Genomic DNA, 27,782 nt, shown 5'->3' on the forward strand with positions numbered 1-27,782 from the left:
GCCCTTACTTCAGCTTAAACAAACTTCCTTCAATCAAACACAGCTGACTCAAGACTCCAGAGAATAGTGGTAGGTCATTCATCTATTTTAAATTAATACAGCCATTGTTTTTTAAAACTAAAAATCACTGGTCCTGAAAGAAAACTGGTTCTCTCTGCTGTAAAGACTGTGCTGGAACAAAGTGTCAAGAGTAAAAAGGTACACATGTCACTGTCTTTATTCATGTTTTAGTAATAAAAACAAGTGCTAAGAGGTGGGGTGGGACTTCTTTCCCAAGTTAGTTCTTCTGTATTGTTTTTTTTGACTGCTGGTTTGGCAAGATTGTTATAGGGTTTTGGCCATGAAGCATCTGAAAAGGACATCAATTTCAGGCCAGTTGTAGAACTTATGGGCCACTAAGATTTCTGCATCTATCAGCCAGTAAGCTAGTTAAACAAATGACATCTCGGCAAAAAAGAATCTGTCTACTAGTAAGAGAATATGTAGCAAGGTTCCCAGGGCCCCATAACACACTACTGGTGGCGGCTGTTTTCCATGGGGTTCTGTTCCTGCCCGCCCCCCATGTTGGCAGAGGACGCATAAGTGTGATCTTCCTCATTATATCCCCATTATGCCCTGACCCCTGGGGTGGGGGAAGGGAGGTGCGTTGGAGGTGGGCCACCCCAGGTGTCACCCCCAAGGGGGGTGACAAAATGCTGGGCGGCACTCACCGTGGGGCCTCCAGAGAGTGACGCAGTGGCTTGGGCGCCCACAGGCTCCACGCTGCCCCAAATGGTCTGCCCGCTGCCTCTTCCCCAGTTGTAGGGTAGCTGAGTGGGAGAAGGTAGGCAGACTCCTTGGAGACCCCATGGAGCGTCCTGCCCCAGCTGGCCCTGCCCCTATGGACAGCTGGCCATACCCCTGGGCGCAGGGTACGCGTGCAGCACAGGCACCTGATCAGCTTGCCCTGCCGCTGTCTGCCCCCAAAAGGACCCACACATTGGCAGTCACACATCAATTGGATGGGCGCAAAACGGTCACCTCCTGTACTTGTGAATTCTTTCCTGTAAAGTCCATGGGGGTGACTAGAACTGCATTTAAACATGAAGATTATTCCATTAGCTTTCCTGGTTATAATGCTAGCACTTCTGTCCTGCTTTCTAAAGTTCCATTTACACTGCAATACTTGCTGTGTTGTGAACTGTTTTGGGGTTTTTTTTATTGATATACTACTGCCATGTCACAATAAATCTCATTCGCACGAGTGGGTTTGGTGTTACACTGAATTGTGTCATCATTTGTGTGTGTGTGTGTGTGTGTGTGTGTGTGTTTTTCTATTCCCCCATGATTCCCCCATGAAAACTGTGGGAAATAACTGTATGCTGGAATGCCGCTCCAAATTTCATCACACGGCATGACCGATGAAAACCACGGGGAAATCACACCACAGGATTTTCCAGGTAACCAGGGTTGCATCTGAATTTTCTCTGGAAGCGATTAACACAGAAATTAACCCTAAAATTTCCATAGATTTCCATAAATGTCCCTTAATCCATGTGAAAGATCACAAAAAAATCAGGTAAGGAACCCCTGGAAAAATGGAATAAAATACTGTCTGAATGCAGCCTAGTTCTAACCAACATAGTTACAAGAATGCACACTGGGATGAAAACAACAATGAGATGATGCTCATGTAGAAGCTAATGTTTTATAGGGATCTGCCCTTCAAACCAGACCCCTAAGTCATGTTTCACAAAATTTAAATCAGGTTACATACTCAGGAATATTATTCTAAACACTTAAATTATATGAGAAACAAAATGCACTTCAATGAGAAGTAGCTAATAGACACTTTAAGAGCAATCCAGTTTTACCTGTTCTGTATTACCTGTTTTATAAGACTGATAGTGGCATCACGTGGGACATCTAGACTGATGTAAAATCCAGTGGGAAGCAGGAAGTCCACAGATATTAAGCCATCAGCTGCTATCTGTGAATCTACTGCCCAGATGTCTAGGGCATCTGCCATGGCAGGAGGCATAATGGACTTTAAATCTCATAACCATGTGGTCCTAGGAGAAAAATAAAGTTAGAATAATTTACTATGTTCACTTCCATAGGACTGCTTTTAAATCAGAATCAAATACTGCACAAACATCAAAGGGTACCAAACAGTGGCACCAGCACTCACATAGACAAAGTTTATGAGAAGACGCTGCCTTTTTAGGCATGACTTCTGGTCAGAGCTTCACTTAAGTTTGTCTAATGTAGAGTAAGGGAGGAATAAAGAAGGAAAGAACTGCAATATTCTGAAGGGTATTTTTCACATTTAAAAAACTTCCAGTCTAGTAGGCATTTGGAAATGAGGAGTTCTAGAAGGCAAAAAACAACACACACAATAGATTGCTATGCTAGCTCTGAGCTGTGATTAGAAATCTTTGTAATGGAGAGACTGTCCAACTGTGAAATTATAAGAAAATACAAATTTCAAGTTAGAATATCTTGCTCAGACATTTTTTTTTTGGGGGGGGGGGAGAAGCACAAAAGTGTGATTATGAGATGTGCAACTAGTAAATAATAATCCCAGAAGGTCGATTTTTGCTGCCATTGAAACAATAGTCTAAAGACAGCACAACCCCAACCCCTATTTTGCAATGTCTAGGTGCACAAAATACATCTTATAATGCATGTTATAGCCCGAGTTGAGAATTTACATTTACAAAGCTCAAGTACAAAGCCCTCTTGGACAAATATTTACATGGTCCATTGGATTCCACCATGTATGCAACATAATGGGTCAAAATTCTAAAAAAGGCATATTTAGCTTAGAAAAGGGAGAATGTCGTAGTAGCTTTCATAGTACCTAAAATCCTATTTTTATATAGGGCTATTTTTATATAGGGGTCAGAAAAGCAGAGCAGCAATTGGGTGTTCTAGAGATACTTGCAGAAGCACGAAAGCAAAGGGGTTTCAATAGGAACAAATCAATTAACAGTTTAGCAATGTGTACAGGGCTAAGTTCACCCATGCAGTAAAGAGGTATGGAAGTGGCTTCAAACTGCCACAGAGCGCAAGGCTGTGTACACAATACCAACTTAAAATACAGCAGTGGGAGCACAGTGGATGCACAGGACATGGGAGTGTAAGCCCAAATTTCCCTACACAGTAAGCCATTCATGTCAGAAGCTTACCCTCATCCCAGGAGTTTTCACCTCATACTTACAAAGATGCCACAATGGACATGGCGAAAATCACTGGAGCCTTGTGGGAAGTGAATCCCATGAACAGCATACCACACAATCTCTCTTCCATTTAATGGCTTTTTTCAAGTGGTGATCATGTCATAATGTCATGTGTGAACTAGATGTAATCCTATAAGCAATCCTGCTCTCACCAGGTGACATTTGATGCCTGCAATTTTAGGACTTGGGAACTGTTTCAGGGGGTTAAACGTTTTTCAGATGTCAGGGGCACTAAATTAGTACACAGGCTGAAAATCACAGGCTTGGGGAAGGGAGAAGTTCCTAAAGAGCAACAAAAACCTGAACCAAATATATTCCTCTTTTTTGTGTGGATACCATTTTATAAACTTCTGGTTTATTATTAAACTGTGCATTCAATAGGAAGCTGCCAGGAGGGAGGAAGTGTCCCAGGTGAAGATCAATTCGCAAGCGCTGAAATCAAACTAGCATTCGGGGGCGTGTTTTCAATATGCAAATACAACAACTGCACAGTAGAAAGGAATGAGTGAGCATTTTGTTTATCAACGAAACAGATTAGTTTATTTCAGAAATGACATCCAGTCGCCATTCTAATTTGTGCCACTTGTGGACAACATAAAGGTCAGAGAAGTGCAAAGTATTTATACAGAAAATGGCACTTGTCACAGCCATGAGACTGCTATGAGAATGAATCACAGGCCAAACTGTATAATGCAAGGCGATGCCTGTGAATGACTAACACCCTCACATCCAGCAGTTGAAATAATGCCAAAGATCCATCTGTGGCAAATAGTTACATGAGAGGAATTTTAAACAGCCCACAGCAAAAGGGGGGAAAAGTTTGTATGCAACTATTTATACCTAATGAGCCAGTTCAGACATCATGATGAACCATAGTTCACTGTGATGGGAATGAATGTTAGTGGGCCTTTGGCTCTCACACTCTCTTCCTCCTCCACCAAGTGCAAGAAGATATGCAGGTTTGGCTTCCATTAAAAAAATAAAAAAAAAAATTAACTGCAGCTTCTTGTTTTGTTATCTTTAACTATTGTTTGTTTGAAACAATACAACTTCAAAATCATTTTGATGAAGGAGAGTATAAAAATATTTTAAATAAGAAAGTTGAAATCTGTAAAGTTGATTTAAATCTGTAGAGTAGAACTGTAGAGTTGGAAGGGACCCCAGGGGTCATCTAGCCCAACCCCCTGGAATGCAGGAATCTCAACTGAAGCATCCTAGACAGATGGCCATCCAACCTCTGCTTAAAAACCTCCAAGGAAGGAGAGTCCACAACCTCCCAAGGGAGACCATTTCACTGTCAAACAGCTTTTACTGTCAGAAAGTTCTTCCTGATGTTTAGTCGGAATCTCCTTTCTTGTAACTTGAAGCCACTGATTCGGGTCCTACCCTCCAGAGCAGGAGAAAACAAGCTTGTTCCCTCTTCCACGTGACAGCCTTGAGATATCTGAAGATGGCTGTCATATCATATGTGATAGGTAAATGTGACAGGTAAATTTAAAAGTGTTGGTAGAAACACACTTTTTGTTCAGTGAATCACGCAACTGTTTGTTTTAATGTTTGTAGTTTCTGCAAGTACATTTTCTTGCGTGTTTATGCATTTATATACAAAATAGTATACAGTTTATATATAAAACAGTAGTTTGGAACTTTTCTATTTTAACTTTGCTTGAGTTGCTGCACTTGATGATGTAAACTCACCTGACATTTTAATACAGTAGAGAAGTATTCTACATAACGCTGCACTGAAAAACTGCCAAATATTCCTATTCAACTGTGTATTTCTTTAAAAAATATGTGTTACTTTTTTCTGAAGATAACATAATACATAATAATCACATATTCTACATAATTTGTGCTTGTGAGTTGCAGTACTTGGTAGGGGTGTCTATCACCTCCATGTGTAATTCAAATTACGAAGCAAATAGGAGTGATGGCATCGTTAACAAGGTATCTCAGGTGGGATCAGGGACTTGCTAAAGTTGTTCTGTGAACTCGGGTGCCCCCAAACCACTGCCTTCTTCCATTTAAAGTGGCCAAGCTGACTAGAGAAACACCCTAAACTTGAGAAGGGGAGTGTGTGTGTGTGGCCAGGGTGGGGGTGGAATCTTTCATTTTGTTGAACAGGTCTATGTTTTAACCACAGTGAATTATTTTCACAGGGCACTCCGAACACAGTGATTTGAGGGAAGGGTGTTGGTGCCCTTCTGAATCACTGTCTCTTTCATAACAGTTTAAAAATCAATACTTCAATCAATTTGTGTTCATTCTTAGTTTGTAAACCTTTAAGAGAGCTCAGTATAGGATCGCTCCAGTTTCCTTCAGTTCCGTTTCTGTTTTCACATGATTTATTTGTTCCTTTTTATTTCAATCCCTTTCTGTTTTCCAACAAATACCACCTACTTAAATTATTTTTTCATTCCATTCTTATTTTTCTTTAGGCTTCTGCAATATTTTATCCCATCCCACACAAACTGCCGTGTGTGTTGCTTTTCATTCATTTAAAATGTTGTTTCTCCCAGTTTTAGTTTGCTAGTTCAAGGCTTCATTCTCCTGCCTCCAGTTTTAGGATGCCTGTGATTCCATTACATTGAGTTCTTCCTGGTGAGTATTATTAATTTATATTAAAGTTTTCTCCCCCCTTTTCTAGGTCTAGTATCTTCACATACACAGAGACATACTCAGCTATGGAAGCTTGTCCTTGAAGTACAATCCCAGTTGTGCTGCTCATTGCCAACCCATCATTACCCAATTATCCAGGGGCACCACCTTGTTGCCACCAGTTTCCAGACTGATTTCTATTTAACCCACCCAGTGGTTTGCCCTTGTAGGAAAACCACTACACCTATTCTACTGAAAGTGGCAGACTTTGGGATATAGCCAATGCTTCAGCTCTTTGCATACAACATAATTTCCCCACCTGTCCCCTCCAGTCCCCTCTGCACCCTCAAAATCAGCACTGGATAGCAAGGGCATAAGAGGAAACAAAAGCCCTGCATTGGATACAACCATTTATCCCTTCAGAAGGGCCAACAAATTGCCTGCGAATTGCATCCAATTCTGTGAAAAAAATTAAAGGTTAGAAAAAAATTTGTCAAGGTTCCCTGCACACAGACAAAAACCCTGCAGTTTGACTGGTCCAGGAAGAGCCCTGTTGCCTTCAAGTTCCATCCATTTCTGTTTTCAGATTACCTGTTTCAGTCAATAGGATGGGAGAAACAGACTTTTGGATTTAAGAGATATGACGCAGACTTGAATAGCAAGCCAAATCAGAAAGACAGTGGATTCAACACAGTTCAAGTTGTTTTGTAATGCTACAGATACAACGTGAATCCTGTGGCTGGTGCACACCACTGGCGTTTACGGTTAACTTAGGTAAAAGATGGCATATATTGAATATCATTTAACAGAATGCCATTTTAAGACAGATAGTGAATTGAATAATCTTTGGCCCCTGCCGGGTCCAAGGCTTAGATCACAAGGCCACAATCCCACATACGCTCACCTTGAAGTAAACCACACAGAACACAGTGGGACTTTCTTCTGAATTAACATGCACAGAACTGTGTCATATGTACTATGGCCTAGTTCCTGGGGTGTTAAGTCCCATCCAGTTCAACAGAAGTTCCTAGTGGGTATAGGAAGCAGACTTATTATGCCAAGCCATTGGGACATTTAGCTCAGTACTGTTTATTGTTGATTGGCAGAAGTTCTCCAGAATTTCAGGCAGGAGTCTCTACCAGCCTACCTGGAGATTCCAAATATTGACTCTATGACCTTCTGCATGCAATGCACATGCTCTCCTATTGAGCTATGGGCCTTCCCCAAGTGATCCGGCTTGTAAGAGGCTTTTACTCCAGCATGGCTCATCAATGCATTGTGTTTACCGGAAGGCATTATGCGTTTCACAGTGCAAGAGCTATACACTGTTTCTCTGAAGGAGGGTATAAATAATTAAAAACAAAATGGCTTAACATTGAGCGGAAGCCCCTGCCTTTGTTCTGCACATCCCTTTTAAAGTACTCTTTAGTTTGCTTCCTAATTATTCTATTAAGAGTATGCATGGCATGCTCAGTAATTCGTAGCACTTCTCATTTGCTCTAATATAATAGAAAGAGATGCTGTAATGCCTTTTGGAACAGCATGCATCTGTATAGGTCAACTGCAGTTCAGAGGGTCAAGTTGTCAATGAATCAGTGTTCACAATGCTTATCCCAAACATGCAGAACTCACATTATCTCAAAAAACTCACATGCTCCATTATAAAGTTGATCTTAATAATGGTTTCTTTTCCTGGCACTTTGTACTGATTTTCAACATGACTACCTGACTCAGTCAGTAATGTAGTCTCACCCCTTTTCTAGCAACTTACAACTGTAATTAAATTTAAGCCATAATAGAATTTGGGAATAAAAATGGGGCAGAACTGGGGGGGGGTGTTAACTCATCCCTATTGAAGAGAGGGGCTCAATTATCAATAATTCTACCCAGATGCAAAACTGTAAAAGGAGGCACATGATTATTAGAAGTCTCTTTTCTTTCCAATACTTTTGTATCATAAAAGTAGATAAATATCTGTTTTTCAAATCTTTAGATTTTTGTTCTAATTTTAATTATGTTGTTTCATTCATCACTGCTATCTATGATTTACTGTTAGAGATAATTTAAAGGTGTTACTACACTGCTGATATGAAAAGTCTCTTAACATACAAAAAAGACACTTCTGCTCTAAAGTCTCCCACCACAGTGCAGGTTCTCAGTTGAGTGTCCTTGATCTTCTCCAAATCTTAGGTTCCTCTGTCTCAGACAATTCACAATCCCATGGCAAATTCACCCCACCAGTCTCTCTTTCTTATCTTTGTAACCCACTCACTCCCTGCCAAAGGAAGTGTGAAAAAGAAAAGGATTTCCCTAGGTTTGAATACCATAATCAATAAATGGTTGGGTCAACCAGAAAATCTTGTTGTAGACAATATTCAGCATTTGAGTAACTATTCTAGGAGCTAAGGATATTTTGCGTCTTAGTGAAGAACTGAAGAAAGAGGTGAACCTAAAAAACTGAACATCGGCTGCTGTGTCCCCAGTTCAAACTGTAAGCCACAGGACTTAAAATTATATTGGCTGCATCTGAGAAAGAGGTGAGAAGGCAAGGCCCTTTCTGTTGGCTCTGTGGGAGCAAGCTCCCCTAAGGCTCCTCCCTGAAATGTTTTCTGCACTGACTATGAATTACAGCTGGTAATTGAGCCACTCCATACAATACCTAGCGGCACACCAGATCAGCCTATCTCCAAGCATCCACACAAAGATGAAATCTCAAGTACAGCTGTACACATGAAATATCTTGCACACACAGGTCAGCCTACAAATTTTATCTCTACTGTTGTGTAAGAGCATATTCTTACCAGGCATAATTTCATGACTATGAAAAGTACAGGGCCCATAACTCTCAAGGTCTGAAGAAGACATGACGGAACAACCACCCATGAAAAAGGATGTCTCATATGAAAACCCCCCCCCAAAAAAAACCACAAACCCAGACCAAAGGAAATAGTATCTCAAGATGTTGGCAAAATGAGGACCTTGTTTTCAAAACATCCCAACACATTTTGGCCATTTGTTATTTAAAGGTCTTCTTCAGAGGTCAAATGAACAAACAGCTTGCAAATACATCAAATACAGCCTGCAAATAGTTTCTGTTAAATACATCATCTATTCAAATTAGTGGGTGACTGACTGGGTCTCCAGTAAAGGTGAACAGATGATACAATTAAAGTCAGAATGGGGAACTTGTGCACCTCTAGATGTTGCTGACAACATTAGGCTAGATGGAAAACAGGATAGCCTGGCATCAGGCAGCTTCCAACATACTTAATCCTCATGCCCAGTGGCTATATATGTGAAGAAGGCAAAGACTCTGATAAGACACATGGCTCCCGTGTAATTCCTACTTTGGCCCTCAAATTATCACCCAGTGAACTCTGTTGAACTTCTTTACAATAGGGGACTATTAACACAGCATAGCAGCTTTCATATAGGATGTCCCCCTCAGAAGTAATTAGGAGGAGTTCTTCCTTAGTAACCTTCAACCCTTATCAATGCTTCAAGTATGTTTCATTACAAACCCTGATATTTCAATAAGTGATCACAGACTTTAACAACTACCCTGGAGAAACTAACATACATAACATTAAACATACTGTACATTCTTGGTAAATGAAATGAAGTGACTAGCTATTTAATACTTCAAGACCCTGAAGCAGTTTTTTCTGCTGATGAAATTGGCTGATGAAATTAAGAACTAATAATAAATATTCTCACCATTGCTTTGCTGTCATTTGGGAAAACTCTATTGCGCCCTCAATTTCCAAATAGCATCTTCAGGATTAAACACATTTATTGAAGAACTTGATCCTATGCATGCTTACTTGGATGTTAATTCCCACAGAGTTCAACGGGACTTACTCCCAAAGTAGTATGCATAGTACTGCAGACTCAGTCTGATCACTGAATTGTTCAATATTAGCAAAGCTTGCTGTAGTCAAGAGAATATTTGATTTCCGGAGCTAGGAAAGACAGCCTTTGACAGGTCCTTCTGCACCATTACACAGAATATCCCCTTCTGGGATAGCAGTGAAGTTAGCTGGCAAGAAACCATTGTTTGAATGTCTGTGGCTACTCTGTCTTTCTCCCTTTATTTGGAGCTTCTGTGATACACGAAACCTCGCTCAGGAGCAAAATACAGTGGAAGCTGTACCACAAGTATGTTTTTCAAGACTTGTAATATTTGGCCAGGATAATTCTAATTGAAGAACATATTTATTATACTGAAGAACTGTGAAAGTACAATGTTTGGAGATGTTAAAACAACCACTAGGAATGGTTTTTATTTCATCCAGAAACTTAGATTTCGTACTAACCAACACTGAAGAACTTATTGTGCAAGCCTGTCTTTGACCACATGCATTTATAGAATGTATTTACAAGATTTTTATCCTCCCTAACAAAGATTAAGCTGGTGTACAGCTGGTGTGGCATAGTAGCCAAGAATGCAAGCTGGTGGATTGTCTCTCAAATCTCACCTCAACTCCTAGGTAGAATGAAGTAATATTCAATGTTTCTCATCTATAAAATGGGACAGTGATATTTACCTACAATAAAGGAAAGCCCTCCACAATCTGGTGCCCTCCAGATGTTTTGGACTACTACTAGCCACAGGATGGCCAATAGCCATGCTAGTTGAGGCTGACAGGAGTTGCAGTTCAAAACATCTGGATCCCCCAGGCTGGGGATGGTGGTGTAAGGATTTCTGAGTACATTAAGAGTACTCAACACTCCAAGTAATATAAAAATGCTAAGTATTACTATTATTGAAAACATAAATGGCTTATAAATGATTTTCATGAAGTCTATTCTGTTCTCATACCATCCACTGAAAAATAAACAGGAATTTGACAGTTGCAATCAATATCTCAACATTTAGTTCTAACTACCATGAATACCAACAAGAACATTCCTATTTCTTTGTTCCTTTATGTGTCTAGTATTAGGTCCCAAGTTTCACTTTAGCTTTTACTCTCTGACATCTATCCGCAGGTGTTATATATATACACACAGATACTTTTCCTGGTTCTTTCAGTTTTTCAGGGGGGGGGGGGAACCCTGGGAAACAGCCCATTCTCCCTAAGTATTAACCAATTTTTCAGGAAAAAAACTAGGGGGGGGGAGAGAGAGAGAAAAATAGGGAGATGTAGTGTTTACCCCTTCAATTTTCCATTTCTCCCTGGAGCTTCACATCTCTACCACAGGCCTGTTATAACTGCAAGCATCCTCAAACACCTTCAAACAGGAACACAAGCAATTGCTATTGACAAATACCACTGCACAGCAAGATCAAGTGTTGGGTTAAGACCAGCAAGACCCAGGCAAAAATCTACACTTGCCCATTAGGTGATGTTGGGCTAGTCAGAACTATGTATGCTCTCTAGAGCTTCCTGAGGTACAGGCAGAGGCAGAAATAAAATATTTCATTTAAAGGGGGGGCAGTCACAGAACGCTACTAAGTTCTTCTAAGAGTTGGTCGACTGAAATCAATTACTCTAAGTTAGTTCATCTACGTCAATGGGTTCACACTGAGTAGGTTTAGCATTTAGCATTGGTGCAACCCACTGTTTACGAGTATCAATTTGTTTTTGTAATTCACACAGGTAACAAATTTGTTGTTTGTGATCTTTCTTTCTATAAATTTAAAGGCTTAAAAACAACAACTTGACCACTCCTTTTTGACTGATCAAATGCCCAATCACGACCTTCAAGAAGCAAATCAAGAAGGATTTTTTTAAAAAAAGAAATAGGTAGTATTTTCTTGATTTTGCCTATCAACACTACGTTTATTGGATTGGAAAGGTATCTACTATGCCAACTGATTTAATGTGGGTCCTCAGTAATTAAGAGCCACAGAATTCTATTCTATTCAGGCTCTTTAAGTGTCAAAAACAGATGTGCCCCATAAGATAAATCAATGCTAAATGAGGAAAATGCATTAAAACAAAAACAAAAATGGGTAAATGGAGAATTCAAATTAAAAAAAGCAAACAAGCTGCAATTCATTACTCAGATGCAGAAAAGTATCTGCAGTAGTTATAAGACAATACAGAAAACTTATTTTATCCTTTAGCAGCCTGCCTGAAGTAGAAGAAAACCATTCCCCTATGTATCTTTTATATACCTTGTGAGTTTTGTTTTGTTTCAACTGAAGGGTGATATTAAAAAAATAATCATAATCATTATCTCTCCCCCCCCCCCCAAGATTCCCATTTACAGATGCCATACAAGAATAATCAGGCCTGATAAATATCAAGTTCCTTTAATGACTAATAGGATGAAGTAGTAGGTGGAACTATGATTGTTCCAGAACACTTCCTGTTTACAATTACTCAGAAAATCTCAGGAGCCTAGATTGGAACAGCTGCTTAGCTAGGCCTGAAGAATGAAGGTATCCAGTATGAGATTTCCTGCATTGTGCAGTGGCCCCAAAGTCTGACAATGGAAATCCAGGTTCATTTCTGCAATCAAACATCTGTCCACACAAACCCAGATGCTACATGGCAGACACATAACTGTCTCATTTTTGTTTACTGAGAAAATTAGTGGAAAATCAACTTTAGTCAGGTGAGGTCTGGAGCCCCCTGCAGTTATTTTTCTTCTCAAAATATTGGGTAAGTTTTGCAATGTCACACCTATGCCTTCCCCAGATATTGTTTGGCTACAACTCACATCAGACCCAGTGAGAATGTCCAATAATCAAGGCTGATGGAAGCTGTAGTCCAGCAACATCTGGGGAGCCAGATTCTTCATTCTTGATGCAACCTCTATTTTGTCTAAGATCTACTGAACTCGGGCAAATTGTTACAGTGCAGAGAAATGTTTAAGATAATTAACACAATGGTGTTTTGCCTTAAATAGAGTTAAATTTAAAAAAATGTAATAAATTCATGGTTTTGCTTGCCAGAATAAGACCTGTCCCCATGGGACAATAGTAGTAAGCCACTAGCAAGGCCAGCATGCCACACTTAAAACAGTGACACTGGAGAAGACCTTATACATGATACAGAGGTAAACCATGGTTAGCAAATACACTTTAAACCATTATTCCACATCATCATTTGTGGTTAATGATAATTGTTGAGGACTTATTCTTACCTAAATGAACTGCATAGGGTTTTCTAGCTCCGAGCGAGATTTTTAACATAACAGAAATATGCCCAGTATCCAAAGTCTTAAGTTTTTAAAATGACAGACACAAAAGTCCTTTATGCACATTTGTTCTATATGTGTGAAGGAAAAGCCAATCCTGTCTCCTGGGTGTTAAAAGATGAAAACAGGGCTCTATGAACATATAGCTGTAGGCACAAAGACACTTATACCATCACGGGATCTGATCACAAAGGGTCTGTGTTCAAGGAGCTTCATTCCCACCCACGTATAAACATACAAAAGAAAGGTTTCACCTGCTGATGCAAACCTGTTCCCCTCCCTGTGTGTCTGGAGAGGAAATACTGAGTTTAGGGTTAAAAGCTCTACTCTTTCCAACAGAGCATGCATTAAGAGCTGATCTATAATGACAGCTACCTAGACTTTTCCTCTAAACATGTTATTAAGAGATAAATAAGTAGCATAAGTATGGAATGGTACCTTGAAAAAGGAAGAGCTTACATTTTTGCTTTTTCCCAGAGAACTCTTCTAATTTCATTCTGGCTATGTAAGCTTATTTGTACAAACCATCTTTTCTCCTGGTTTCCTTGGAAGGCTCTATCAGATGTTCAAAAGTTAGCCTTTAAGAAAAGAAGAAAAAGAAAGGGGAATTGGCATGTTTTTAAAATAATTACATGAAATGAAATTTTAAATTATTGAAACTCCAAATTAGCCCTTAATAAACACACATTCAGCCAAAATACTCTCCCTGAACATTCCACAGTACAACATCATGTGAAATCTACACAATTTTACTGTTGATAACAATAATAATACTGTAATAGTAATAATATATTCACTAATTTATTGGCTTAGATGCAGGGAAGCCAACAAAGTGCTCTTCAGATGTTGCTGGAACCCAACTCCCCGTAGGCTTGCTCTGGCATAGACAATAAGTGGCACTGCAGTAAACTATTCAACACAAGGAACTGAGTGCTACAAAACAACCTGAATGACAGCTCTGGCAGGTCATGCTCCTGAAGGAAAAGGACTGCTAAGTTCTTACCTAGAGCATGTCCATATACTCAAAGCAACAGTGGAGAACCTCTAGCCTTCCATATGTTGTTCAATACAATCCCCGCCATCTCTTACCATTGGCCATGTTGACTGGAGCTCTGCTGAGGGGAGTTAGAGTAAAACAACATCTAGAGGTCTACAGAGGTTCCCCATTTCTGTTCTAAAGGCTCTAAAACACAAAGGTAGGAGCCAACCACTGCCCTGATATTTCCAGGGCGCTTTCACCCACCTGCTATGACTGTCATGGCTCGTCATGGTTCTACTACAGCAATATGCAGTGGGATGGATGAGGAGATGACCAGCTGAAAAGAGCAAAAGATGCAGCAGCTGCACACCCTCTTACAGTATCAGAAGTATAAACACTGTATCAGTACAAAGCTTTGCAATCCCAGGAAGGAACTGTACTTTGCCTTAGGTTTGTGGCCAACTGCAAGCCTAGTATAGCTATTCAAAGTCAGCTTCAGATAACTTGTGTACACAAATGACAGATCTCTACTAAGTCATTACACATCAGAAGAAACATACCAGATGTTAAGAACTTCCTTATGACCTTTCAGCCTATGATAATAAAATTAAATACACAGGATCAGTTAACAGGAAAGGAAGCACATTTCCCCACTATTTTTTGGCAGTCTGGCTCAAATATTGTTTATTATCATCAGCGAGGGTACAAGAACTAGGGTACAAATTGCTGCTTCAGCTGTAATCCATTACCTCTGAGTCTACTTATAAGTGCCACCACCAATATCTCTGATAATGACAATGGTAGACAGCAGGTAACTTATTGATCCACTAACAGTGAAGGCCATTTATTTATTGTTAAATATATAGTCAGTGAAGATTTCAAATGGTAGCCAAGTAGATATAAAATCTGCAGTTGAATCCTACCAGAAATAAGTTTCATCAATTTCAATGTGCTTTCTCTCAGAGTACAAGACTGCAGCCCTAATTCTTTGCATAACAGGTGCTCAGACTGCATTTGCACTTGTGTCTGCACTGTTGCAAAGCAAACTGTTCCACAACAAACCAGACCTGCATCAATAGTAATTATATAGCATCTCACTACCCATTTAGGGGGAAATTCCACTGATAGTTATACAGCATTTTACCAATCAATGTAATGTAGACACCGACATTACAATTTATCCCTCTGGATTACCCTTTTATATGGGTCAGTTTTCCACTGACCTGAAGCACTATGCAGATTGCACAAGTTGGTTGTGCAATTGTATGCATGCAACATGAAACCCCCACAGATCTGTACTACTGAACAAACAACCTAACTAGTAGCAGACTTTACTGGTTACAGCAGATGTGGGAAACCTGTGGCCCTCCAGGTGCTGTTGTAATACAATTCCCATCATCCCCAACCGCTGGCCATGCTGGCTAAGCCTGATAGGATTCAAATCCAGGACATCTAGACAACCATAGATTCCTCATCCCTGAATTACAATCTGCAGAAGAATGGTGCAAGATTCCCAGTTCCACCATCTTCAACTGACACTGCTAATACAAGTCCAGTATGAGTCAAAGATTTTAGACAGAGGGGCTGTGACCATGTATAGCAAATGATACTCCACAAATCTTCTCTGTGCTGGTTTGTTTGGAAATACACATTGCTGTTTCCATCCTCCACCACACTGGCATGCACACACAAGCACTCGCATGTGCGTGCACATGCACACACTTATCCTCAAACACTCAAAATCTGTCTCAATAATCCAGTTAACACAGAACACTCCAGCAAGTAAAAAAATCTCAAGTACGAAAGAGGAAACACACACCTATAGTAAAATCAGTTGTCAATTTCCTACATTCTTTCCCAAAAGAAAAAGAGAGAGAAAACCCTATATAAGTAAACACATCATATCATGGAACACAGTAGCATGCTATTAATATTACACTTGTATTACAGGGTAAAATGTAAACATTGCTGAAATCTAGCAAGAACTGATATTATTTTGCATTACCTTTCACAGGGATAAAAAGCTTCCAGTCCATAAAAACCCTTTTAGACTAGTGCAGCAAAGCTTTCACAAATAGGTTCTGCTGCAATCCAACACAGCGGATGAATTCACAGTTAGCTTCTCCTTGCCAAAGAAGAAAGCACTGCAGTCTCTTCTCTACCTTACAAAACCATCCTGGAAGTTAAACTGAAAATAAATCTGGAAGAGCCAGCAGGAGATGAGGGACTAAGCATTAAGGGCTGAAATTCTAGCTCTCAGCACAAACTCCACCAATTTCCATGAGGCTTACATAACAACTAAAAAAAAAAAAGAATTCTAGGAAAGATAAGGGTCTGAAACTCAAGCTTTTTAGCTGCAACAGTTTCTTTTTCCGTGTTCCAGGAAATGTATTTCCTTACCAGCCAATGAGATCATATAATTAGAATATGAAGGGATTATTTCTGTAAACAACAATAAACATTTCACAAGAGTAGGGAATATGAAATACCATTTAAAATGGGGGCACTCAGACACAACTATTTCACATATGCCAAGAATGTTTTCGTCAACATATTAATAATTATTTTACATTCAAAAAAAAGAAAGGAATACCTAGCTTTCTGACTACAATACACATACCAACTGTACAGTGGAAAGACTTGCATTAATCAACGGATAAGATATTTTACTACATTATATAGTCAAGACACATCACTGGTTTTGTTTTAACCACCTTTAGCATTTCTTTACTGATTACTGTATATGCAACACACACACACACACACGCACACACAGAGAGAGAGAGAGATACAAACATGCATCACTACAGCTAAAAAGAACTCTACAGTTTATTCAGAAATAATCCAAAACTACCCCCACCCCCCATAACCAGAATCAATTTACTGTCTTCACCTGCAGTTTTGCAAAAATTACAAATTCTAATAACATTTTCAGAATGAAACTTCTATTTTCTGTTCTCTGCAAGATCTTTCAGAGAGCCTTAATTCACTGCTACATTTCTGTTAACATTTTGAAATCGTTTGTGGGCAACAGTTTTCCCTAGTTCCCTATTTATTTCCTGCACTATTTTAGTTTGCATTTAAATAAGTAACAGACAGACTTGGAGAGTCACAAATATTGCCCTATCAATCTTGCTATCAATCTTTTATTTCCTCAAATTGCTGATCAGTTAAGGCCACATCCACACCATATATTTAAAGCATTATTATACCATGTTAACATTCATGGCTTTCTCCCAAAGAATCCTGGGAACTGTAGTTCGTTAAGGTTACTGAGAGTTGATAGGAGTCCCTTGTTCCCCTCACAAAGCTACAATTCCCAGAGTGGTTTAACAAGCAATCCCTCTTCCCAGGACCCTGGGAATTAGAGCTCTGCAAGAGCAATAGAGGTCTCATAACAACTTTCGGTAAGTAGCCTTAACAAGCTAGAGTTGCCAGGATTCTTGTGGGAGAAGCCATGGCTGTTAAAGAGATACAGTATACAGCAGGGATGTCCAACAGGTCGATCACGATCTACTGGTAGATCCCTGGGAGGTTTTGGTGGATTGCAGTCAATCACTGGGTCCCTTTTCTTAGCGTTGGTAAAAGAGAATCCAGCCCCGCCCCCTCACCCTGCCCTCCATTGTTGCACGACCTGCAGAACTTAAGAGAGGATGTTTGTTTTGCCAGCGATCTGTTGGTGAATGGCTGTTCCCCTTGAGCTTAGGCTTGAGTCCTCAAAATCGGGGCTTTCCTCCTGCCTAAAAAAAGCTCAACTTTGACCTGAACCCCCCAAAACGGGGTAGATTACTGCCAGTTTTTAATTCTGTGAGTAGATCACAGTCTCTTGGGAGTTGGCCACCCCTGGTATACAGTAATAGTGCTTTAAATGTATGGTGTGGGTGTGGCCTTAAGTTGAATTCACTTAAAGGCTTGTGCACCAGTGCAGGAGAGCAATAGCCACAATAGCACCTTCATTCCTTTCAGCAGATATAGAACAAGTTCTGCCTCCCAAGCAGATGTGAGGAGGGAGACTGTTGTGCTTATATTATGAGTATAACCGGTGATAGGATACAGAAGTAAAAGAGAAGTAGAAGCCCAAAGCAGTCTACTGAGAAGCAAACACCACATTTAAATCAGTATTGTAACCTGCACCTGAAATGCAATGTGGGTTGATAAAGGCAAGAATTTCCGTAGCAAGATCTAAGTGGCTTACCATGCATCTGTACCTGATACACAGCGAATTCTACCTATTCCTTCAAAGGATGATAAATATAACCAATTTACCATGAGGTCATATGTACATCTCATTAAGTAATCTTCTGAATCCACTCACAATGTACACAAATAGGCGAGGAAGCTCTGTTGAAGCCTCACAGTCAAAAATACAAATATTTTTGTATTTTTTTTACCCACAATAAGCTATTGTGGGTAAAAACTAACAGGGACAAATTAAGCTGTAGGTGAAAAGATTAAAATTCCTCTTCTTCCATCATTAGGAAAAGAAAAATCCCAGCAATGGAAGAGGGAGCCTATCCCTGTGATAGCTACCGTATTTTTTGCACCATAACACTCACTTTTTTCCTCCTAAAAAGTAAGGGGAAATGTCTGTGCGTGTTATGGAGGGAATGCCTACGGGTGGCATGCCTACGGATTTTCCTCCTCTAAAAACTACATGCGTGTTATGGTCGGGTGCGTGTTATAGAGCGAAAAATACGGTATCTTCTCCTAATACCCCATGTGGGACCCTCATGCACCTAAAATCTCCACTTGTGGGGTAAGCTGTCTCCCTCAGGAACAGTTCTGCCACAAGCTGCCTTTCAAAGTATCCCACTATGCAAATCAACTGACATCTCCATCTATTTGCAGCATAGGGCTCCAATTCAGCTTGGAACAATTAGAGAAGTGATGTGCACATGTCAAGCACCCTTGTTCTGAATTCTCATCCCATTCCTAGTAAAGCAAAGCGTGGTTTTTCTTCATCTTCAAGCAACACATATCACTGTGATGTTCTTTTATGTTTCCAGTTAGGATCATGATGGGTTTAATGAGTGCATACAACTTCTGAACTGGAACTTTCTTCTTTACTATACTTTTGCTTGGAAAGGAAATGAACATACAGAGTGAACTTACCAGGGAATATAAAGAGTGCTTACTCAGGTACTTACCAGAAAGCTGAATAGCAGATGTCAAATAAATTTTGCTCTGCTCACTTGCATGGTACTGAAACAGTATTGTGAAATATAATGAGCACAAAGCAAGTAATTAAACTGAGAAAGAGATTTTATTCACTCTTATTTCTAAGAAAGCTGTTTCAGATTTTAACCTTTGTGGAACATCACAAAGAGAAAGGCAGGACTTCGATGTAAAGGGGTATGGGTGAGGCTCCAGATACCAAATATCATCTTCTCCCACTTTTCTGAGTTTAAAAGTAACACACAAGAGACTAGTGACTCATTCTTATTACATTACTTCAATCTATTCTTTTTGACTGACTTGTGTCACGACTTCATTTTTATATTCAGATTAAACTAATTTTTCAATCTGACATTACCTTAACCTATTCTTACAGCTCCTCTTTGATTTACCATTGTATTGGAAGACTGGGCTCCTCGCTTGACTGATTCCCTTTCTTCTTATTAGGTGCAAAATCTCTTGTTCCATCAGACATCCACCATTTTTCTCTTCTTTCCTACCATGCCCAGGACATTGTCTAGGAACATTATTCCTTACTGTTCCTTCCTTCTTTTAAGAACATTTTAAAAGTCTTTTTTTATCTCTATGTTAACTCCTTAATATTTTAAACATGAGTTAGAATACATTTTTGTACCTTTGCTGCATTTGCCATCACATCTTTAGGATCAGGGTGGCTGCACTTTCAACTATGCAGTTCCCCTCTTCTACCTTGCTTTATTTAAAGAAGAAAAAGAAGAAGTACACAACTTTGCACAGAGATTGAGCTCATTGGATTGTTTTGTAATGCAGTGAACACGCTTTTAGGGCATACAGCAAAAAATGTGCTCTTGGGCAAAAATAGTGTACAAAAAAACCACATTTTTATTCAATTTGGTATTTAAATATATGTAGGAATGCTAGAGTGATATGTTTTCTTAAAGCTAGCTTCAGTAACACAGGAATTCCATCTGTGCTTTCAGACACAGAGTGGTATTTCATAAAACTTGTGAAATAATTGTATCATAACTCTGTATTTTTGCTAAAAGCTGGTTTTTCCTGGGACTTGCCATGCTGTATCAGTTCTCAAGATATAAGAAGTTTCTGTCTATTAAAAATTCCTGTTTCTCCCTGCTGGTTGCAGCAGGAACAAGACATTTAGAGACTAGTGATCTGAACTTTGGAAAGCCAGGCTTGTAATATGTCCTCATCGCCACTGACAACTACAAATTGCCCTAGGTGACCAGGTGGTGTCTCACACTCCCTGACACCAATGCAAGTCTAAACCCACTTTTTTAAAAAAGCCAAAAACATGCTCAGTTCAGCCTCAATTTGCAGTGCAAGACTACGCATATTTAACTAAGAAGCAAGTCCCATTTCCCCCCTGGAAAGACTTGCTCCCAGAAAAGCATGCACAGGACCACAGCCTTAAGCATGTATTCACGTACCAGAACTGCTGCTTTGCTTTACAACAGCCTCCACCAACCAAGTCCTGGCTAGGGCTAATGTGACTTGTAATCCAAAACATCTGCAAGGCACCATACTGATTAACATTGTTTAATGAAGAGCTGTGCCATTGTATCTTTTCTCCATAATTTAAGTAAATTGTGATAAAGAATAATAGAAATTCAATTTTGAATTCTGCCTTTGGAAAGAGATTCCTTTAGATCTATGTAGGACCTTCTTGTGTATTTATTTATAGGCCATGTTTCTAGTGAAATACAGAAGACAGCAAACAACGGTGAAAAAGAAACACATTTACAACTGGCTACAGGTTATAAATCAAGCTTATACACAACTCAAAAATCCACGACCATAATTTAAATTAGCAGTAGGCAGAGCCCATCCTAAATAGTTGCATCCAAAATGCCTGCCTGCAAGAGATTACCATTCCTCAGTGATAATAAGATACAATTCGTCAACGAGAAACAGCAATTTATCAGTGTTCAGAAATCACATTACATCATGTATTTAAGGGCTGAGCCCAAGTAGTAGAAACAAGTCTGGCCTGCATTCTAACAAGCTCTTACCCAAATAGGAGGTTGTGGTTACATTAAAATAAAAAATAAAAACTAGAATTCATAAATTTGTTGTTCAGTTGTATAACCCTCCAAATGTGTTTAAACCCATGTTTCTACACGTGGAGTTTAAAATGTAAACAGGTAGAGAGAATGCATTTGAAATGCACCAAGCAAACCTCATTTATCTGTGTAACCTTCATTTTAAAGAAACCACATTAAAGAAACCACATGTAACACTCAGCAAAGTTTTCATGAGTTTCAGTTTCATATCAAACCCTTCATGTTTGATAAAGGAAAATCTTCTTGTCAAGCCTATAGCTTGAAAATCTCTCTTTTTTCTCTTTTTTTGTTCATTTCTGGGACATAAACAAAGTGAAACAAATGAACAAACCCCCTGCCCCCAACTGTTTTTTAAATTCTCATATGGGTTGGTAGGCAGCCAACTATGATTTATTGTAGGGGTGGGGATATTATTAACTTCTGAGGACCTAGGTACCATGAGACTGCTGCCCCAGAAGCTAAGTGTGGGTAGCAGAAGCAGTGCATATTTTTCTAGAAAAAGAGGTGCCAGAACTCAACAGTGATACCCTCCCTTGTTCTCATATAATAGGAATAGCACCCACCTGAGGGGTGCTGAAATGGAGTTCCAGTGAGTTCCTGCTGGGGAAAAAACCCTGAGGAGAAGTAACCACAGGTCACTGATCATGGATCAAAACAGGCCACAAATTTATTGATCACAGATGTAAGGCTTTGGGATAGTCATTGGGTGTATACAGAATCACCCAGCCTGACTGCTGGCTGATTGTTGTTAGGGGTCAATCCTTGATGAGGATTGCCCTATGACATACATCCTCAAATACGTGCAACCCCTCAGGATTGCAGTATTGGAGGAGTGCTATGGCCCTAATTCCCTTTCTGGGCATTGGACAAAAGCACCTTCCCTAGGATCCCTTTAGTGGGATACCCTGTTTTCCTGGAGAGGGTGGAATGAGTGGCTTCCATCCTGTCCACACCCCCCCAACCCTGACTAAGGATCCAGGTCCAACTGAGATGCTGGCTCCTGTGGCGGCTGGAATTTAAGGCTGGGAAGTGGACCTGAGTGAAGCCTTTGCATTTGACATTCAGTAACACCTGGTTAACGTCTTTAGAAGTACTTCCTCTGCCACCCAGAAGAACAACTGGTTCAGCCAAATTTACCACAGTGCTATGTAATGAGCAGTGATAGCCCGGAAGTATCAAAACAAACACTCCCATGCACACAATAGGGAACTGACATCTTATGAGCTGGAAAAGTAAAAAGAAGAATTGCTACTCATGAAGATTAAGCAGCTAACTACAGTGGTACCTCGCAAAACGAATGCCTCGCAAGACGAAAAACGCGCAAGACGAAAGAGTTTTCCATTTTTTGAGTCGTTCCGCAAGACGAATTTCCCTATGGGCTTGCTTCGCAAGACGAAACATCTTGCGAGTTCTTGCGAGTTTGTTTCCTTTTTCTTAAAGCCGCTAAGCCGCTAAGCCGTTAATAGCCGCTAAGCCGCTAAGCCGTTAATAGCCACTAAGCCGCTAAGCCGTTAATAGCTGCTAAGCCGCTAAGCCGCTAATAGCTGCTAAGCCGCTAATAGCCGTGCTTCGCAAGACAAAAAATCCGCAAGACGAAGAGACTCGCGGAACGGATTAATTTCGTCTTGCGAGGCACCACTGTACTTTGTCTACACAAGTAATTCAGAACAAGGAGATGTTTATACAAATAAGGAAGCTGACCTTGAAACTGACCTGAAGGAGCTCCTGATATTCAATCCTTGGACCTGTCTGATAAGGGAGAGGCATTCAAAGGTCCTGCCACCTGGTCACCCATGGCAACTCAATAAACATGAGTGCTGCTACCAAGGTTTTAATAGCAGCAGAATTCTGCTTGAACAATAATGTTCAGTCCATCTCTAATGAGTGAAGTATCTGTGGCATACTTATTGAAAACTGCAATATTTAAACTTGATGTCCATCCAAGATGCTTCAAGTATTTTCATGCTACAGCAACAAGCATTCTATATTGTGATGTGAAAATTTCACAAAAAATATAGATATCAGCCACCTAGAACTTTGTTTCCCCAACTCAGTGCTCCCCAGATGTTTTAGATTACAACTCCCAACACTTCTGAGCACCAATCTTGTTTGTTGGGGCTAATGGGAGGGCAATGGGTTTGGGATTCCAGGTCAGACTTCCCAGAGTGTAAATATACCTTACATTCTACAAATCCCACGTCATACGGCAATAATCCCAAGGTTACATGCTTCTTAATTGCCACAGATCCTATACTGGCCTAACTCAGATGGTATGATTCATGAGTTAATGAACTGAGTTTATCAGACCCAAAACAAGCACTGCGCTTGCACTCTTTCATCTCTTCTATTGTGCACATCAATGCAATACTTCTAGGACAATGGAGCACATCCTTCCCCTGTTACATTAATTTAGAGTGAGTAGTAGTCACTTGCAAATGTCTGTAGATAAAACATCTCACTTGTCTATCTTGGCAACTGTTCACACCTCCTACAGATGTTGCTATATAGTTTACCTTGTAATAGGCTAAAATTCCTTATTTGTAGTATTTTATTTACAGTAATCAAGATGGCTGAACTCATAACACTATTCTATCCCTAACCTGGGTTCTTTGTTCCTCCATATGTACTCAACCATTCAGACATTTTCCATTAAATGGACACTACATCATGTCCTGTCCCACCTCATATAGCTTGAACCTCGTCCCAAAAGACAACTTGCTACTTCTCTTCAAATCCATCCTCAAAACTACCTGCCTCTTTTGTGAAATCTTTTGCCAAATCCTCTAGTCCTTACTCCCAACTGAAACAAAGCTTGAGTATATGCAACTATATTTGCACATACTCCTCTGCACCCTTACTTCTGCACCCTTTTTGATGATGTTTGGAATGCAAGCTGCCCATCTTTATAAAAAATGACATTTAATAATAATTGTATCTAGTTCCCTACATCACTATGGTCCACATATGATGAAGAAAGACATCTAAACTTAAAGATTCAAAATCAGTTCATACTTGAGTCTGTACCTAAAAATGCCCAGGAATCCCAGGTCATTCACATTTTAATATTTTTCAAATATTACCTTTGATAGATGTGATTCAAAAGAGGTGCTTGGACCTGAACTGAGGCTACCAGTATCAGTCAGATGCACAAACTGGATTTTTGGGGTTTCTTTGTTTTTTAGGATCAAAGCTTGAGCCTGAATATAATGAATTCCCTGTACATCACCACTAGTATCTATAAAACAGCTCCAATGTTTGTTTGTTTTTTGTTACTATTATTGGGGGAGCAGGGGCATTGTGAGTCACTGAACAGCTAGTGTACTTTCACTGAAGTGACTACAGAACATCCAAAATATTGTTGGTAATTATGTGGGAGGACCCAAGCTATAAATAAGATTTTATTTTCGGAGGAGTCATAGAGAAGATGGGGAAAACAGAATAAAGAATGTATCAGTTCAAACAATTAATGCAAAGGCACTCACAATTGCAGCTTCTTACATGTTAGACTCTTCCTGACTACTAATGCAAGCAGTACAGTATGCAAGAGACTATGTAAATGCTGTCGCCTGCATAAGCAAACAGCAAATGTTATCTGCCTGAGGTCAGAAACTGTTCATTTCAAGTCTTATTGCTCATCACAAGGCTCTGAAAAAGCTTCAGTGAATTGCACCAAGGCAGGAGCACTCAATTTTAATAGTCTGTCCTGTAGGTAATAGATTTTCAAAATTGCACTTTGTCACAAAACAGCTGGACAGATGTGAGGGGTGTCTCAACTTCCTCTCGTTGTCATCGGTTAGCTCTGATGGTCAGATCACAGATGGACTGCATGCATGATCTAGGCTTAAGCACTCAAGTAATAAAGGAGACTGGTGATAGAATTTAGTGTCCAAGGTCTGTGAGCAGCATCATGAAAGACCTGGAAATTTTTAATTGACACTTTCTCAGTGCAAATTTGTATCAGGCATTCATCTGTATCCATCTGTACCAAGCATTCATTGGCTGCAGAGCTAAATGCAACACTTACATAGAAATAATCACACATAAAATAAGCAATGACATTCTTTATCAATCCGATGGGTTTTTTAGTATCCAAAGTTGCCAATGCCAGCTACAACCAACTTTAAAGTAAATATTTTTGTTACACAAACTATAAGCCAGTAATGCTTTGACTTCGCAAATAAAGAGCATCAATGTAAATGGCTAACAAGCCAATGTTGTTTTTGTCAGCTTGACCAATTCTTAAGGAACTAATCCTACCACAGGCCTAATGGGAGAGGTACCTTCTTGTATCCAAAAACATAATACTGAATACACTGGAACTTGCTTTAAAACAGGGAGCGCTTCTGGAAGACCAGTTTGCTGCTATGACCAAGGCAAAAGGTGCTTTTGCACAACCTGAGTCTGCATCTGTTTCTGGAGAAAACCAATCTTGCCACTGTTGCATCTGCCTTGGTGACATCCAGTTCAGTTTTGCCCGGGGCTGCCTTTGATATGTGCCAAAAAAGTCAGCTGGTACAAAACAGAGCCACACTGCTGACAGGCGCCCACATGTCAGATCACCTAACACCAACATATATTTCAATGGCTCCCAAGCTGTTTCTGGGCCCATTCAAAGTTTTCGTGTTTAATTATGTTTAATTAATTAATCATGTTTAATTATGCTTGGGGCCTGAATCTTCTGAAACAGAAGATTCTGATTTTTCCCTATATGAACTTACCCACACATTTTGCTCATTAAGAAAGGTCTTGGTCAAGATCCCTCTGACCAGATTTACTAGCTATGGCAAGCAGGGTGCACAAAATAATCAATCCAAGCATTCATATTTAACTCGGCTGTGGAACATCTTGTACATGTGCTGTAGATTTTCCTTTGATTGATTAGGACCTCTCTCTCTCTCTCTCTTTGACAGCACAGAAATAGTTTCTTTTTTTCATAGTTGGACTAAAACTTATAAAAAAGCCAGATTAATACTGCTTTCTAAGAACCTGCCTAATGCCACTAAGAACCTGTCCAAATTAGAGTTTCCAGAAAAGAAGCTACCGGTGTCTTACTTGTCTAGGATCATATGCTGTAGTTCAGTTTGCTTCACTTCCATCAACTATATTTGCCATGCTAGGTTCTGTGACAATGGTGAATGGAACCAGGAACTCCAGAGCAAATGCATCCTGTTGAACAATGCAAGTTTGCAGACAAAAGCCATTATATGCACACCTGAACCAATATAAATTCACCCAGGCAGGGGAAAGATCACACAAATGAAACCTCTAATAGCTGTGCAATACTCTTTTGTCCACTGCCAACAGCTCACTCACTACCAGAAGAATTTTTTAGAAGTCACATTTAATGGCTTTAAAGCAATATACTTTATCACACCTCTAGCTGAAGTTACTGCTGTTGCTAAACATTAATTTAGCACCAGTGCAGTTGAGAGCAGAGAAACGAGACTGTTCCTTCCCAGAGGGCAACCTTGACCTTCTAAGGATTGCTTTGAAAAATAAGCTACATCTTTCATGCAATCCATGATTCTATACTTTGCTCCGAATGAGACAAGCTCTGAGAAAGGTGCAGTTGGATTATTATTATAAAGCAATTCATGGAAGTTTAATCAGAGCATGAATTTTAAATTTTACAAATTGCAAAAGCTGAAAACAGCAGCCCACCCAAGCAACCTCTCTCTCTGTCTCTATAATAGAGAAGTAGTTCTTCCATTTCCCACTCTCATAACGCACCACATGTTTAGCAGGTAGTTTGTGTCATATAAGGCAGGGGTAGCCAACTTGGTGCCATCCAGACATTGCAGGCTACAATTCCCATCATTCCCAACCATTCATGCTGCAAGCTAGGGCTGATGTAAATTGTAGTCCACAACATGTGAAGGGACTGTCTACCTTGATTGCAGATGAAAAAACAATAGAAATCTCATTGAAATATTAAGAACAGTCACATACCCAAGGAAATATAAGTCCATTGTCCCAGTGGTAATGATTCCCTCTTTTTTGAGTTACTGGCCTAATATATGGAAAGCAGGTAGTACAAGGAACCATTCAACCAGCTTCTTCAGACCTGCTTCCATTACTACAGGGATATGCACAGACTCAATCAACACAGAAGACAGGATTAACCAACACCCCAAATTTAAATGACATCAGGAACATAGGAAGCTGCCTTATACCAAATTAGAACACTGGTCCATGAAGCTCAGCATCATCCACACAGAGTGGCAGTGATTTTCCAGGGCTTCGGGCAGGAGTATCTCTCCTAGGCCTACCTGAAGAATTGTCTCTCCAAGAACAAAGTCTTTCCCAACCCGCCCTAGAGATGCTAGGAACTAAACTTAGGAAACGTAGGGACCATCTATACCACTGAACTACAGCCCAGCTCTGGAATGTGGAAGGGTCCATTTGTGAACGGGGCTCTTCTATAGCTATCCGAGATGGAGCAATAATAAATGAAAAAGGGTGGAAATTATGATGAGGCATGGCATTTTAAAACACTAGTAAAATTTAGGCATTGACAAATGCATTTTAGTTTGCTCAGAACCTCTGGATATAGACCGAACCAAATAAAACACAAAGTTTACTCAAGTGTTAGTCCAACTC

The 27,782-nt window shown here is 39.9% G+C and overlaps 1 protein-coding gene across 4 annotated transcripts in view; it reads right to left on the reverse strand.

Moving 5' to 3' along the window:
* PIK3CB (phosphatidylinositol-4,5-bisphosphate 3-kinase catalytic subunit beta) overlaps nt 1-27,782 on the reverse strand; it is a 103,568-nt gene that overhangs the window by 38,126 nt on the left and 37,660 nt on the right. For 2 of the 4 annotated variants that reach the window (XM_053389978.1, XM_053389977.1), the window contains exons 2-3: nt 13,410-13,549; nt 1,868-2,051 (exon numbers count right to left, since the gene is read on the reverse strand). In XM_053389978.1, coding sequence (XP_053245953.1) covers nt 1,868-2,020 — 153 coding nt within the window. In that variant the 5' untranslated portion in view covers nt 2,021-2,051; nt 13,410-13,549. The remainder of the gene's footprint in view (nt 1-1,867; nt 2,052-13,409; nt 13,550-27,782) is intronic. The other 2 variants (XM_053389979.1, XM_053389980.1) reach the window with 2 other exon arrangements.

This window comes from Podarcis raffonei, chromosome 5, assembly GCF_027172205.1.
Source record: "Podarcis raffonei isolate rPodRaf1 chromosome 5, rPodRaf1.pri, whole genome shotgun sequence".
NCBI lineage: Eukaryota > Metazoa > Chordata > Lepidosauria > Squamata > Lacertidae > Podarcis > Podarcis raffonei.